We start from the raw sequence: 15,388 nt of genomic DNA on the forward strand, positions 1-15,388 counted from the left end.
GCGAGAGGGCGAGGAGAGCAGGAGAGCAGGAGAAGGGGTATGGCGGTGAGGAGGAGGTTGGACGAGTATGTTGCATATGCGTGCAGGCGTTGTATGGCTAGATTGGCAGCATAGGTAGCGGGTGAGCAGCAGTAGCAGCAGCAGCAGCAGTAGCAGAAGAAGAATGAATACAAGGCGTATATTGTCAAGTCATGGCATGCCATGTCGTCGGTGGAAGGGGTCGGGAAGTGGGTGCGCACGGGCAATGGCTCAGGGTCGTGGTCGCGCGTACACGGGGCGGGGCTAGTGCCAAAAGCGGAGGGATCTAGAACGGATTCGCACGCGAGGCCCATGGATGGGGGACGCGGTGCATGGAAACGGCGGAAAACATGATGGGCACTGGCAAGGCACTGGCACGGCACTGGCACGGCACAGGCACGGCACTGGCACAGGCACAAAGAAGGGGGCGGGTGGCTGCGGGGTTAGGGGGAGGCAGCAGAGCAGCAACCGGCGGCGGTGGGTGTGGGCGTGGGTGTGGGCGTGGGCGTAGGGTAGAGCAGGCAGGGGAGGACGGGGGAGGTCAGGGTAGGGGTAGACGGCCAGCAGCGATGACGTTGCGGGAAGCCGTGGCGGCAGTGGTAGTGGTAGTGGCAGCGCGTCGCATTGCTGATAAATCGCGGCGTATATGGCCATGGGTAGGCTAACCCGGGACGTGTCGACTAACAGTCCAGTGTGGCATGACCGGAGAGGCGCAGCTCCTGCCTGCCTGCCTGCCTGCCTGCCTGCTTGCAAATGCAAATGCAACATGCGCACAGTAATCCACACGTGTGCGCAAGCGCCTGCCGGACTGTGCCGCGCCTCTTTGCCGATGACGATGGTGTTGTTCTTCTGTTTCCTGCTGCGAGGCTTCTTTGGTCGTGCTTAGCTTGGGCGTGGGCGTGGGCGTGGTAGTGGTAGTAGCAATAGCTCGCCGCGGCTGCACTGGCATTGCCTAGGCTATCCCCACCTGCCCTCCGCGCCATTCATTCGGCGGGTGGGCGAGAGGAGAGCGGGCGGTGTGGCGGAGCGGGCAGCGAAGGCGGGCAGAGGGAATGGGGGGGGGGGACGGAGGGGAGGGGAGGGGGGTGGGGTGAGAGAAGATGAGATGGAGCAGAGCAGCGCAGCGCAGTGCGGTGCGGTGCGGTGCAGGGAAGGGGAGAGAGCAGGGAAGGGAAGGGTAGTCTAGTCGTGCCGGATAGACCAAGCACGGCGGGCGGCGGCGGCTGTGCCAGACACCCACACGCACTGCCGTCCGCCCGCTCCAGCCACACGCACCGCGGCCCCCGGGACATTGACCTCGCCCGCCGTGCCATGGCCCACTGACCGTGCAACGCGCAATCGTCACCTCCCTACTTGCTACGCCCGCCGCGTCTTCGCCTCACTTCCCGCCCCACGAGCACCACCACCAGCAGCACCCGCAGCACCCGCTGCCCGCCCTCTCTGACCCCGTGCGACGACGGCTATGACGCAGCTCTTCAGCTCGTCCGCATCCAGCCATTCCACCATGACGGAGAAACGCACCTTCTCGGGCAAGGCCCTGTCCACCAACAAGTCGGTCAACGGAAAGGACGGCCAGGTCTCGCAACGCATCAAGAACTTCTTCCGCATCAACAGCAACAACGACGCCCACAAGCTTGCCGACGACGCCTCGTCCCACACCAAGAACGAAAAGTCGGGCTTCCGCCAGTCGCGCTTCATCCCGCACATCACCCGCAACCGCTCGCAGACGGTCGCCAGCGAAGGCAACCCATTGGACGACACGGTTTCGCCCACGGCCCACGCCAACCCCTACTTTGCCCACCAGGGCCCGCCCGCCCTGCGCCATCACAATGAGGGCAGCGTGCCCCCGTCTCCTCCAGACACGCCCGCCATGCCCAAGACGCAGGTCAACGGCACCGACACCACCGACGACCACGCCACGAATGCCGGCAAGGAGGAATTGGCAAGGAAACTGCGCAGGGTTGCTTCTGCGCCAAACGCCCAGGGCTTGTTCGCCTCGGGCAAGTCCAACGAGCGACCCCAGACGGCAGAGCTGGGCAAGCAGCCCGTTTTGCACCACCCCAATTCGTCGACGCTGAGCATGGTGGAGACGCATTCGCAGGACTCGACCCATCTCATGCCCATTGAGCCTGGCAAGCCCATACCCTCTGCCGGCCAGATTCGACAGTCTGTAGCTTTCAGGAGGACCTACAGCTCCAACTCGATCAAGGTCCGCAACGTCGAGGTCGGCCCGGCCAGCTTCGACAAGATCAAGCTGATTGGCAAGGGTGACGTCGGAAAGGTCTACTTGGTCCGGGAAAAGAAGTCTAGCAGGCTTTACGCCATGAAAGGTAGGAGATGCAGTTGCTGCTGCTATATCGCATATGCTAACAAGCTGCAGTGCTGAGCAAAAAGGAGATGATCAAGCGAAACAAGATCAAGCGTGCCTTGGCCGAGCAGGAAATCCTAGCCACCAGCAACCACCCCTTTATTGTTACTCTATACCACTCCTTCCAGTCGGAAGACCACCTCTACCTCTGCATGGAATACTGCAGTGGAGGCGAGTTCTTCCGCGCTCTGCAGACGCGACCAAACAAGTGTGTCGACGAGGATGCCGCGCGATTTTACGCTGCCGAGGTTACAGCAGCTCTGGAGTATCTGCATTTGATGGGCTTCATCTACCGAGACTTGAAGCCAGAGAGTATGTCATATTCTAGCCCCTTATGATATTGATGCTCATTCCCCCTCCCAGACATTCTCCTACATCAATCCGGCCACATCATGTTGTCAGACTTTGATTTGTCCAAACAATCCGACACGGGCGGTCGCCCAACCATGATCCTCAGCGGCCGAAGCGGTACTTCTTCCACGAACCTGCCAACCATCGATACCAAGTCATGCATAAACAACTTCCGAACCAACTCATTTGTCGGTACCGAAGAGTACATTGCGCCAGAAGTCATCAAGGGCTGCGGACATACCAGTGCGGTCGATTGGTGGACCCTGGGCATATTGATTTACGAAATGCTGTACGGAACCACGCCCTTCAAGGGCAAGAACCGTAATGCCACTTTTGCCAACATTCTCCGAGACGAGGTGCCGTTCCCAGAGGGCTCTGGGGCACCTCAAGTGTCAAAGTAAGTTTTGTTGCGCACACGGCGTACGGTTTCAGCTGCTGACAAACGGTAGTCTTTGCAAGTCAATCATACGTAAGCTGCTCATCAAGGACGAGACGCGCCGGCTTGGCTCACGCGCCGGTGCCTCTGATATCAAGAATGCGCCATTTTTCAAGACCACACAATGGGCGTTACTGCGCCACATGAAGCCACCGATTATTCCCCACCAGGGCCAGGGTATTGAAACACCAAACTTCCGAAATGTCAAGGAGTCGCAGAGTGTTGATATTGGCGGGTCGAAATCCAAGGGCGTTCCGCTAGACTCGAATCTCGCTACACCCATGGGCGAAGTGGCAGACCCATTCGAGGAGTTTAACAGTGTCACTCTTCACCATGATGGCGACGACCACCATCATGACAGCAGCGACATTGACCTCTCGCATACCTCGCATCGATAGGATGAAGCGTGATTCCCATACCACGGGGCGTCTTTCTTCACCCAGGCCATTCGTATACGATACTCTTCTCGACTCTACTCATTTGCTTTCACCGCATCATAGACAAATGAGTCTCTCTCATGTCAGCGGCGTTCCACGGGCATCAACTTTGTTTCTTTCACATGGGCATTTTTCTTTCATACTTTCAATTCAGCATCTTCAGAGCCACAAAATTTTTTTTGGCGTTGTTTGTAATTTGTTCTGGAGGCATGGACTGTAGAGGAGTATGCAGCACAAGGGCCGAGGCAAGCTCCAGTAGCAGCAGTCTGTAGGATGACGCTGATGAGAGGGTTTTGATTTTAGGGAGAAAAGGGGGTGGGGGAGCAAAACAATCATGAGGCATTATTTTTTGAACTCCTTTTTTTATGTTGGTTTTCCCTTGCGCCTGATTTGTGAAGTTTGAGACGTAGACTTAGCACTTACTCATGTCCATTTCAAATGCTGGGTGCCCTTGGATGAGCGTGCATTGACCACTCGGGGTTTGCGGGGAAGACGCGACAACCGACAACCCCCATTTGCAGGAACGCGCCGAGTTATTCATGGCGGTCTCTGTACCTTTTGCACTCGGCCCAATACAGGCAGTTTGAATGCGCATATATTCCAAAAACACCGAGCTATTGTCCATTTTCCCTGGTAACATTTCGTCTCCACACACGACGTCTCTGCCCGCCAAAAGCCCACGATAAACAGCCCCGCTCCATACCTGCACGCAGATACACGCATACCTACCAAGCGAGCACACATTGCGCACACAGCCAAAACCAACCAAAGACTTTGCTGTAGAAAAGAAAGAAGAGGAGGAAGAAGAGGAAGAAGAAGAAGAAGAAGAAGAAGAAGAATGGCCTCCTCGGAACCCCACGACACACACTTTTCTGCCTCCCAAGTAGCAGCAGCAGCAGACGACGACGACGAAAGCCTCACGCCGCTTGAACAAGAAGTCCTAGATGAATATGCACGATTACTCGAGAACCTGAATACAGTATGTCTCTTGCCTCCCTTTCCCCCCCCACCGCTCTAGCTTTTATCCATGTATCCACAAACACATACATATATAACATGCATATATACACGTTCCAGACAAGACAGGCAAGACAGACCATGTACATATGAAAAAAAAACGCGAAATTCTGACACGCGCTTTTTCCAAACAGATGTCCTCGCTGCTGCTCGCTCTCTCGGATAAACCCAGCGCCGCTATCCTCGACGGCCTGCGTGGCCTCGAGCGCAAAACGTCGCTTGTGTTTACGCTGCTCAAGGCGAGCGTGTATAGTATTGTGTTGAATCAGCAGATTGATACGGATCAGGATGGGGGTGTGGGAGGAGAGGCTGATGCGGATGATGGGGAGGGGTATTGAGAAGGAATTGGGGGATACACGTAGGAAAAAGGGAAGAGAAGGAATTGGAGTGGGAGTGGGAGTGGGACTTGTGTAGAGAGATATGATACCCCAGAGTAAGTCACCAATGCTCAATGGCAATGACACATGAATATTTACGTGTCCATGAAATTAAGACACCAAAAAAGACTTGGAATAAATGCTGCAAGGATGCATGGTATGATGCATAGTTGACCAACACGTATGACACGCTTCTCGCCGCCCACGCTACATGCTACATGCTACATGCATATGATACATTTCCTTCGATTCATGACTCAACTCTATCATACAAGAAGAAGCCGTCTGTTTTTCTCGTCTTGATCTAGTGCACCGAGCCTCCATAGTAGACCTTGCGTACATCGACCAGCTTCTTGCCGCGCGCGCGGGCAATTTCATCAGGCAGCTTCTGGCTCGTGAGGGCTTCCCACGTAGCCTTGATGACGTTCATTTTGTTTCTTGAGCGCGGCGTCTTGGCAGAGAGGTCTTGCAGGCCGGCGGCACGGGCGAGCTCGAAGATGAGGTGTTGGACGCGGAGTCCGAAGCCTGGGTTGTTTTGTGGAGTGTTAGTGGGAATTGTTCATTCATACGTGTAATGTATGTATGTATGTATATATGTATGTATGCAAGTGTGAGTAGACGAGACTCTACAAAACTGGAAGTGGGGGTATTGCGGTATGCGGCTTACCTGGAGGTCGAGAGAAAAGCTGCACCTTTGTCGCGCCAACCTTCTTCTCCAAGTCGCCAAATGTTGTCCTGTTCTCGTATCGCGGAACAGGCCTCATATTCCGGATTGCACTCATGACGCTTTGTTTTCGGCCTTCGTCGGGTTCGACAGACTTGCCCTCTCCAACGCCCAGGAGGCCGTTTTGGTTGCCCGCAATGGTTAGGTAGTATAGACTCCTAATCTTGCCCATGCGCGTTTGGTTGGTAACGCCGTGGACCACCAGTGTCTTGACTTTGATACCGCGCAACTTCTCCTTGTTCCAGCCCAGATATTGCAAAAGACGTTTCTGCCGGGGGTCTTCCTGCTCTTCCGTAGCAAGCCGGCGCGTCTGCCGTGCCATGCGGTTCTCTAACCTGGGTAGATCCGGTGCAATGACCGAGTAACGCTCGTCGCCCAAGGCCTGGAGTGCCGCAGGATTGTTCGAGGTATATGTCGCGCGCGGATCGAGCGTGGCCTGGGTAATTGCTGCCTGCATGGCACCCGGTAGCCCTTCATCATCATCTGGTATACCGTCTGGAAACATCTTTGCCAGATTCTCTGATGCGATGCGGGATATATTCTCATCGCGCTCCACCTCGTTGGCAACTCGAAAAGTTTTGGGCCCTTCAATGTTGTCGCTCGTCAGTTTCTCCGGCCGGTCCGTGACCGGATCGACTTCTGCAAGGTCGTCCTCGTAGTTTAGGCGCCAAAAGTCTGTCCGTCGCTGACCTTGGGTAAGAACATCTCGGGCATCGATTGTAGATTCGGCGGCTTGGATGGCGGCGATTTGCGAGGGCGTATATTTTTTCTCGAGGAGCGCCGTCTCCGAGGTATCGTACTTGGGGTATTCTGCCTCGGCGGCTTGGTTGAGAAGCTTGAGTTCGTCTGCCTTTATCGAGGGGTAGTGCGGTCTCTTCTTGCGGGCCTGTCGAGGTGCGGAGGCGTGGAATGTGCGTTGCGGAGGCGGTTTAGGAAGTGTTGTTGAGACTGCCTTTGTGAAAAGACATCTTGCGGGGCGGCAGACGCTCATTGTCGGCCTTGGACCCCAATGCGAGGGCCAATTGAGCGTGGGGGGACGGGAATAGCAGGTGGCCTGCGCGCTTGGTGGTGCTCGAAAGTGAGTTTCGGAAAGTTCACAGGTGACTAAGCGGGATGCAGTAAATGTTGCAGCCAATCAGCTCTCAGCGCACCTCAGTGACTAACGTAACTTTTCTCGACTGCGAGATTCAATGCATGTACTCCCGAATTCTCACTCGACCACTTCGGACTCTGCTGGCGAGGAGCCGATATTCTCAGATTGCCAAATACAGCATGGCTTCCTCCGCAGACAATGTTGGCCCTATTGAGAGCAATGGCGCAAAAAGACATGCCGAGACGCCTCTGCGCAGCGAGGAAGGCTCACGAGGAAACTACAGATTCAGGAATAAGCGAATGAAGAACGGCCATGCCGAGCAGAGCAAGATACTAAAGACTAACGGCACCAACGAAGAGGTCTTGCTGGAGGATGTCACAGCGCTCATCAAAAACTTCAAGCTAGAAAGAGATGGGAAGGAGACGTCAACCCGGCTCCCTGAAAAGTTCAAAGAGATCACAGTTGAGATCAAGGAAATATCGTCCACCGGAGATGGCCTTGGATTTCAGCAAGGCTCAGACTCGGACCAAGTCTACGTTGTGCCTTTTAGTGCACCAGGCGACGTCGTGACCGCGCGTCCTCACAAGCACTTTGAAAAGGAAAAGTACTCCATGGCCGATTTTGTCGATGTTGTCACGCCGTCGCCTCACCGCGACTCGTCTTTGGTCAAGTGCCCATACTTCTCCAGCTGCTCGGGCTGCCAGTTCCAGATGCTGCCATACGACTTCCAATTACAGCACAAGAAGTCTATTGTCCAGAAGGCCTACAAACACTTTTCCAACCTGCCGCCTGAGCTCATACCCACTATTGGCGACACCATTGGCTCACCTTTGCAATACGGATACCGCACAAAACTTACTCCGCACTTTGACGGCCCACCAGATGCTCGGCGAAGCGATGGCCGAAACGGTATCAAACGCACGTTCAAAGAAGTACCACCCATCGGCTTCATGAAGAAAGGAACCAGAAACACCATTGATATAGAAGACTGTCCCATCGGCACCGACGCCGTTCGTGCAGGCAACAAGCGTGAACGCAGACGCGTCGTCGATACCATCGACAAGTACCACAAAGGCGCGACGCTCCTCCTCCGAGAAAGCACGACCCGGATACCCAAATCAGAATACGACGTGACCAAAGAAGAAGACCAAGACGCCGTCATCGAAGACCGAGGCGACCACATCCACCGCAAGATCTGCGTGACAGACCCCAATGCAAAGTCGACCGAATACGTCGACGACTTCCAGTTCGTCAACCCCGCGGGGTCCTTCTTCCAAAACAACAACAGCATTCTCCCCGTCTTCACCCAGTACATCCGCGAGCACATTCTCCCCTCGACCCCCGGCCACAAAATCACGCACCTCATCGACGCCTACTCCGGCTCCGGACTCTTCACTATTACTCTCTCTAGCCTATTCAAGACTTCGCTGGGAATCGACATTTCCTCGTCAAGCATAGAGTCTGCAACCACGAATGCGCGTCTGAACAATCTCCCCGAAAGCTCGGCGCGATTTATTGCTGCTGATGCTGCGCGCCTCTTTGCGTCTATCAAGTCCCCCGCCGACGAAACAGTCGTCATGATTGATCCGCCGCGCAAAGGCTGCGATGAGTCTTTTCTGCGCCAGCTGGTGCAGTATGGTCCTGCCAGAGTCGTTTACGTGAGCTGCAATGTGCATACGCAAGCTAGGGATGTTGGCGTCTTGGTCGGTGGCATGACGGGCGTAGATGGCGGATTTGGAAAGGGCCAGGGTTGCTACGAGATTGAGAGTCTGAGGGGCTTTGACTTTTTCCCTCAGACGGGGCATGTGGAGGGTGTTGCTGTGCTGGCGAGGAAGACAGCAACGGGTGAAAAGGCTGATGGGTCACAGAACGGTGAGGTGATGATGGACTAGTTGAGAAAAGTGAAACCTTGCATGACCAAAGGGTCAGTATACCCAGCTTGTCTACCTGTGTATTCAACTGAATCTGGGGTTTGACGACAATTTAGCTTGGCACGGTCATCACTTATCACGGTCAGAACAGTGCTCGTAATCTTGTCATTCTCGATAGCTTTGCAGTTATATCGTGCTCGCTAACTAAGGTATCGCAACATCTACAAGTGCTTCCCATTTGCATGTTCAGCCTCTTAAGTGCTTCCTGGCCCGCCGAGCAGGGCGAACCTTCGAACAATGCTGGGGCCGATTTCATCGTATTCTGCCTTCGTGTGGCAGTAGCTCTTGAATTCGGGTGTCTGACCGAGCAAACTGCCTCCGAACCAAGGACCATGTCTTTGTCTCTTGTGGGTAATGACCTGTACATCCAAACCACCACTCTTTGCGCCTCCACTTCGCGCCTCTGAAGCCTTGATTCTGGCATCCACCATATGTCTAATGTCGCGCTGCAGGCGGCGGCCAAAGTCTTTGTAGAGCGTCGAACCGCCAGACAGCACAATGTTCTTGTACAACCCTCTGCGTACATCAATGGGGGAGGACTGGATGACGGTATCGACAATCGTGGGTAGCGGGGTCAGGAAATCGGACGAGTAGATCTCGGGGTTGAAAAAGATTTCTGGTGCGAGGAAGCGCTCGTAGCCGACATCGACGGTCGTGGTCTTGCCGTTGGGGTAGTTGACGGTGTACTTCTTGAATCGGTCGTCTGATTCGCGGTCGAAGCGAGCAAACTCCTTTACGATATCGGGACAGACATAACAAAATTCCTCCTTGATGCGCTCAGCAGTCTGGAGGGACGAGTCGGGCTCGCCGCGTTCTCGGAGGAGCGATTGAACAAAGTTGGTGATGTCGCGACCGGCAATGGGGACGCTCTTGATGGAGGAGCCAATGACGTAGCCCTCAGCAACTGGGATGACGTGCGTAACACCAGCACCAGAGTCAATGACAGTGCCAGTGAGGGATCTATCCTGCACCTTGGAGCTTGTCCATGACGCGGCCAGTGCAAGCACAGCTTGCACGGCAATGTAGAGACCGGCGACGTTGAACGACTCGAACATGATCTCGGCGGTGGCTTCACGGTTCTCCGGGGGGTTCAGTGGCTGTGGAAAATCAGCATTTGTGTTCCTTCAATTGGGCATGACTGCGTACTGGTTCCGTGAGCAGAAAGTGGTGGTCCTCGGGCTCCACTCGTAGGTACTTGAATATCGAATTGGACCAGAAACGCTCCATGAGATCCTGCAGACCGTCAATATTTGGGCAGCTCCTTCTTCACCTATTGCCGTACCCAGTTGTCTATCTGGCCATGTCTGATGGGGTAATTGATGCCATAGCCCGCACCTCCTGCTGCGGCCAGAGCTTCATCACCAATGAAGAAGTCCAGATCTTCTGTGCCACGCTTTCCAGACAGATGTCCGCCAGGCCCAGCCCCGCCAGTCAGGAACGAAGGTTTGTTTGCGACGGCTGGGCGTCCAGAGCCTGAGCCGCCCGTACCGCCGGTTGGGCCCTTGGTAGCTATCGCGGTAGGGAAGACGAAGGACGGGGAGTCGTTGCCGGCGAAACCTGGGATCGGATGTTATTAAGAGCTGAAGGGCCTGAGATCAATGTCTAGCATACCGAGCTTCGAGTATCCCGTACCGCTGCAGGCCAACGTCAGTACTCAATGGGCATAGAGGTGCCAACAGGCAGCTGGGAGCTTACTTGTCCATGACAACGGCGGGGGTTTGCGACGCCATGTTGACTGCTGCTGCTTGCTGCAAAAACAAATATGCGAAGCAGCTCAGGTGATCGCGGGTAACGAGGAAAAGCGAAGATCAGGTGTGGAGGTGGCTTCGTCAGAGTGGTGATGGCGGAGGTCGGTGTCGGTGCATGTGGGCTGTCGTCGAATCAGGCGTCGCCCCGCTCCGCCCTTGGCAGCGGAAATCGAATGAGATGGCGGGGGGACGCTAATCGTTGATTGTTGGCATTGCCAGCCCAAACACACTCGCTCCTTCCCTTTCACCTGTCGTGCCTGCCGCATCTGGGTGAAAACGTGTCTCACATAGTAATGTCTATGCCAAGCACATGGCCTGCGTCCGCCCACGGGAAGGAGACATCGCCAGCACCACTCTCACAATACTGCTAACTTCTCCCTTACTGATCTGGATCCCTGCAGCGCTCACCCAGCATCTCTCCCACTCTCATTTCTCACCAAGCCACAGCACCAGTCTCCTCTACACCGGCTCCATCCCCTCATTGATTTCTTATTCTTCCTGTTTTCCTCTCTCCCTCAGTCACCCTGCGCCGCTCCCATCCGTATCCATTTCACCACGATCCTAAAGCCGTTTCCTCTCCAATGTCCGCCTGAAGACTGTCCTTACTGACGGCTCGCGATACTCTGAAGCCTCTGCACCCACTTACCTCAGACACGTGCCGACATTGAACGCTGTTTGCACAGTTCCACTTCCGACCTCGGCCAAGCCTCACCGGAGACAATCTAGCAATACACTGGATACATTCGCCCCTCATCTTCGACACCTACGCCGGCGTTTTTCAATACACAAAGGCATGTCGGTTCCTATTTCTCAGTATGCGTCCGTGGATGGAGTGTACCAAGTCGATGTGCCCACGCGCAAGGCCACGCGTAGTCCGCCCAACGATGACATATGTTGCATTTTTGTCCATGCTGGGGCAGGGTACCATAGTCACCAGAATGAAAGAATACACCTTGAAGCGTGCAACGAGTATGTACTCACCAGCAATTTTGCGTGTGGTATTGTGGATAATTGCTGATATTCTTTAGTGCCGCACAAGTTGCCATGTTCATGCTCAAAAACGGAGGCTCTGCACTTGACGCCGTAGAGATTGCTATCAAGACCCTCGAAGACCGGGAGATTACCAATGCTGGTTATGGAAGCAACCTTGCCATGGATGGTGTTGTGGAATGTGATGCCTCAATCATAGATCATTATGGGCGCAGTGGAGCTGTTGGAGCTGTGGCTCGTAAGTTGCTCGTGGCACAGGTACAACGCCCTGTACTGACAATTCTTGGTAGAAGTCAAGAATCCCATATCCCTGGCACGCATGGTTCACAGCCACACAATGGACCCGCTTACGCTGCGCCGAGTCCCCCCAAATCTTCTGGTTTCTCAAGGTGCTACGGACTTTGCCATCGATATGGGCATGCCAATTCTGCCCCATGATGCGCTCATCTCACCAGCAGCCAAAGAGCGTTGGATGCGGTGGCGCTCCGACCTGAAATCCGCCGAGTATAAATCTCGAAAGAGCGGAGCGCATCCGTCCTGCTGGAAAATAAAAGACAATGCAGAACTGGGCGAGCAGCTATCGCGGGAACGGATACGCGAACAGCATACGCAAAATCTACTGGCAGCCTGTGTATCATCACAGTCTCAGTCACCTCCGCCCTCTGATGATATGATATATGATCAAGATGAGAGCAGCCGATCTGGTCCCTCACTACCCCTCTCAGAGCAGTCTTCAAACTCTTGGGCCAGCGATGATCAGGCAGCCACCTCAGAAGCATCTGCACAGTCATCGTTGGCTGCCAACCCCTCTCGCAATGCTTTTATCAACAGCACACAAACGGTGCCTACCCTGGACCAACTCGGAGATAATAACAGACGTCCCAGTGTAATCAACGACAGAATTATGGAGAGCGTTCCGCACGGAGCAATGCACTCGGCCTCTCCACGCAAGACTTGGGCTGATGGTTCCGGCGAGGACTCTGGATCTACCTCCAGCGCACAGACAGAAAAGGCCCACTCTCCAAGAGAATCTCGTGAAGAAGCAGCGAAACATAGTCTGCTAGAGTCTATAGATAATCAGAATTCGGATACAAAACCACGGTCGATGCCTCTTGACTCAACACCGCAACAAACCGAAGAAGATAATATTACCGATACTGTTGGAGCTATTGCAATAGACAGCTGGGGTAACATAGCTTGCGGTGCTTCTTCTGGAGGCATTGGTATGAAGTACCGGGGGCGAGTTGGCCCTGCCGCTCTTGTCGGAGTGGGCGCTGCAGTCATTCCTGTTGATCCAAAAGACCCCGATCAGACAAGCGTAGCGACAGTTACCAGTGGAACTGGTGAGCACATGGCGACAACGATGGCTGCCACCGTATGTGCCGAGCGACTTTTTCAGAGCGTGAAAAAGGGTCGTGGTGGAGAGTTTGTTGAGGTTACGGAAGACGAAGCTTTAAAAGCCATGATTGAAAATGAGTTCATGGGTGAGTAGCCTCTTAGGTCACTACTCAAAACTTACTAACCTACCTCAGGTCATCCGAGTGTCAAACACAGTAACTCTGCTGGCGCTATCGGTATCTTAGGTGTGAAGAAGATGCGTGCCGGCGTATTGCTGTATTATGGACATAATACCGACTCCTTTGCCATGGCTTCCATGTCTTCAGAGGACGAACGGCCCGCCTGTTCCATGTCACGCAACAACGGCAGCGGTCAGATCGCCCAGGGTGGTCGTATGATGTCCGCAAGACGCAACAAGAAGCCAAAGTCATCATCCCGCCGATGATCATGATTATCCTGCGGGATATACCCTATCTCATATATCCTTTCAGCCACTCTGCTTCATGCGTTTGACGGTTCGACAATCCATATCCGATTAAGCTTATAGCCTTCCTTTTCTGTACAAGTATGAATGCTGCAGTTATCTCACGGCAGTCCTATACCCATGCATGGAGGGAGTCTCTTTTCTTGTTTCTTCTAGACGGCGAAGATCTCAAAACTACATCTTTAACCTATGGAATGCAGTCACCGTTTCGGGGACTCGGCGACGCTGTTGAATCTGACCCGAACCTCAAGGAAGTACCGAAATAATAAAATTGTCACCATGATCTGGACCCTGCTCACCTGCCGTCATATCCCTTTACACTTGTATCTCCACTCCCTTCCAACTGCCCACTAGCAACTCCCAGGCTCTGCTTGAATGCACCGGTAATTCCAATCTGATCCGTCAAGATACTTATCATATCAAAACCTCTTTCGGCGTAGCGTCTTGCATCTTCTCCCGAATTGCAGTACATGGCGACTTTCTTGCCTTCAGCATGGGCTGCCTGTTTGATCTTTTCAATTGCATCTTCAAGTTCGGGTGCCATCTTTGCAGTCAGAATTGGGTGTCCAATATTGTTTCCCAGATCAAAAGGACCAATGAGCAAGCAATCTACACCAGGCAGTGCAGCAATTTCGCGGACGTGTTCCAGAGCTGGCGCGGTTTCTATCTGGACAATCGTCAAGAGAGTGCTGTTGTAGTGATGTATTAGTCTCATTTCCTCAAGACAATGTCTTTTGCATTCTGTGGTTTACTGACGAATTGGCATGTTGCAGGTAATACGTCATGGACTCGTTATTGAAGCATTGGGTGGGCAGCGGAGAGCCAAAGCCACGGGATCCTTGAGGCGGGAATTTTGCCGAAGAAACGAGTTTTTTGGCATCTTCAACCGAGTAGATGAGCGGGACGACGACGCCGTGGGCGCCGCAATCCAGAGCTCCTAGATGGTGTGAGATTTCCTGTTCAAGCCTCACAATCGCACTTGGCCGTGTTTGTTCAGGGAGTTGACGTACGCTTCACCATCCACGGTTCGTTCGCGGCTATTCGCACAATGGGACTCACGCCCGCAAGTGCAATGGCAGTGACGGCTTCGTGCATCTGGCTGTCGTTGATGTTGCCGTGCTCTGTGTCAACGCAGATCCAGTCCACGCCGGAGCGAGCAATGGCTCGCGCAAGGTTGGTCCCAGGTAGCATCTGCGGTGTATCAGCCGTGTCACAATACCCAATGCATGCATCTCCAGCGGTACCAACCTGCCATCCTCCGAACGACGGACCGCCCTTCTGGAACGCCTTGTATATGCGGCTTGCTTCCTGAAGCGTGTTCATGTTTCTTGCTGAAAACGGCACTCTGCTAGTATACCGATTGTGCGTCTCGGAGAAGAAAAACGCGTTCGGGGAATGCTTTTTGAGCGCCCGTGATACGGTGGTGTGGCGTAGAGAACGTAGCATCATCGTGCTGCTTTTGTATGTTCGGGAGGGGTAGTACCGTGTCGGAGGGCTTTACCCCACAGTCCGCCCCGCTAATCCTACCGCTGTGCGGCAAACGTCATGCGTAAGCTGCGAAGGGTGCGGGTGGAAACCTTGCTGGATGGAAATCTGTGGACAGCGGAAGGTAAAATGTTGGGTTTGATGTATGAACAGGCGGAATGCAGACTGAGGCAATCGTATCCACTGTTGTCTTATTTGTATCGACACACTGTTGGGCAATGAATGACAGGCGTATCTGCAAGTCATAGATTATACGACTTGGATTTTATCAGTCAAAGTCAGTTTCCGATGTTTTGTTAGCATCTTTTGGTTGTTATTGGAAGAAACTGAAGATCTTCTTAGATGTTAAACGCATCATGTAAGTGACCACACTGCTTAGCAAATGGAAGAAAAATGAATGGTATGATGGAATGAAGTTTGAAATATACTCTTATATTCCTAGCTATGTAGATGTTCTCAGCCGACTAGTACTGGCGATAAGAGATTGCTGAAGACTGGCAATTACGAGACGTGCCAGCCCCGAGGAAGTGCAATGCGGCGCCTACCCACCAGCTGAGCTGTGGGATTGGCAGTCTCAAGCGCCTAGGTAAC

At 53.8% G+C, this 15,388-nt stretch overlaps 7 protein-coding genes across 7 annotated transcripts; 4 read left to right on the top strand and 3 right to left on the bottom strand.

Moving 5' to 3' along the window:
• The first annotated feature begins 1,241 nt into the window (after window positions 1–1,241).
• SETTUDRAFT_165576 (uncharacterized protein) lies at window positions 1,242–3,943 on the top strand. Its single transcript, XM_008032221.1, has 4 exons — window positions 1,242–2,348; window positions 2,399–2,698; window positions 2,750–3,134; window positions 3,187–3,943. Exons 1-4 carry the CDS (start codon window positions 1,523–1,525, stop codon window positions 3,569–3,571), a joined length of 1,896 nt encoding a protein of 631 aa, XP_008030412.1. The 5' UTR covers window positions 1,242–1,522; the 3' UTR covers window positions 3,572–3,943.
• A 505-nt stretch (window positions 3,944–4,448) lies between these two features.
• On the top strand, window positions 4,449–4,965 carry SETTUDRAFT_98115 (uncharacterized protein; the record flags this gene model as incomplete). The annotated part of the gene is made up of 2 exons (XM_008032222.1): window positions 4,449–4,589; window positions 4,762–4,965. The coding sequence occupies 2 exons, from the start codon at window positions 4,449–4,451 to the stop codon at window positions 4,963–4,965; spliced, it is 345 nt and encodes a 114-aa protein (XP_008030413.1).
• Window positions 4,966–5,151: 186 nt separating this feature from the next.
• Window positions 5,152–6,755, bottom strand: SETTUDRAFT_165577 (uncharacterized protein). The gene is made up of 2 exons (XM_008032223.1): window positions 5,672–6,755; window positions 5,152–5,529 (listed from the first exon to the last, which is right to left on the bottom strand). Exons 1-2 carry the CDS (start codon window positions 6,717–6,719, stop codon window positions 5,309–5,311), a joined length of 1,269 nt encoding a protein of 422 aa, XP_008030414.1. The 5' UTR covers window positions 6,720–6,755; the 3' UTR covers window positions 5,152–5,308.
• Window positions 6,756–7,000: 245 nt separating this feature from the next.
• On the top strand, window positions 7,001–8,713 carry SETTUDRAFT_44009 (uncharacterized protein; the record flags this gene model as incomplete). The annotated part of the gene is made up of 1 exon (XM_008031972.1): window positions 7,001–8,713. One exon carries the CDS (start codon window positions 7,001–7,003, stop codon window positions 8,711–8,713), a length of 1,713 nt encoding a protein of 570 aa, XP_008030163.1.
• Window positions 8,714–8,846: 133 nt separating this feature from the next.
• SETTUDRAFT_165578 (uncharacterized protein) lies at window positions 8,847–10,583 on the bottom strand. The gene is made up of 5 exons (XM_008032224.1): window positions 10,448–10,583; window positions 10,364–10,386; window positions 10,035–10,309; window positions 9,899–9,985; window positions 8,847–9,849 (listed from the first exon to the last, which is right to left on the bottom strand). The coding sequence occupies exons 1-5, from the start codon at window positions 10,480–10,482 to the stop codon at window positions 8,947–8,949; spliced, it is 1,323 nt and encodes a 440-aa protein (XP_008030415.1). The 5' UTR covers window positions 10,483–10,583; the 3' UTR covers window positions 8,847–8,946.
• Window positions 10,584–11,293: 710 nt separating this feature from the next.
• SETTUDRAFT_97211 (uncharacterized protein) lies at window positions 11,294–13,273 on the top strand (the record flags this gene model as incomplete). The annotated part of the gene is made up of 4 exons (XM_008032225.1): window positions 11,294–11,469; window positions 11,529–11,728; window positions 11,781–12,974; window positions 13,023–13,273. The coding sequence occupies 4 exons, from the start codon at window positions 11,294–11,296 to the stop codon at window positions 13,271–13,273; spliced, it is 1,821 nt and encodes a 606-aa protein (XP_008030416.1).
• Window positions 13,274–13,444: 171 nt separating this feature from the next.
• SETTUDRAFT_142066 (uncharacterized protein) lies at window positions 13,445–14,690 on the bottom strand. Its single transcript, XM_008032226.1, has 4 exons — window positions 14,561–14,690; window positions 14,323–14,503; window positions 14,069–14,249; window positions 13,445–14,001 (listed from the first exon to the last, which is right to left on the bottom strand). The coding sequence occupies exons 1-4, from the start codon at window positions 14,633–14,635 to the stop codon at window positions 13,608–13,610; spliced, it is 831 nt and encodes a 276-aa protein (XP_008030417.1). The 5' UTR covers window positions 14,636–14,690; the 3' UTR covers window positions 13,445–13,607.
• Window positions 14,691–15,388: the final 698 nt, after the last annotated feature.

This window comes from Exserohilum turcica (genome assembly GCF_000359705.1).
Source record: "Exserohilum turcica Et28A unplaced genomic scaffold SETTUscaffold_7, whole genome shotgun sequence".
Taxonomy (NCBI): domain Eukaryota; kingdom Fungi; phylum Ascomycota; class Dothideomycetes; order Pleosporales; family Pleosporaceae; genus Exserohilum; species Exserohilum turcicum.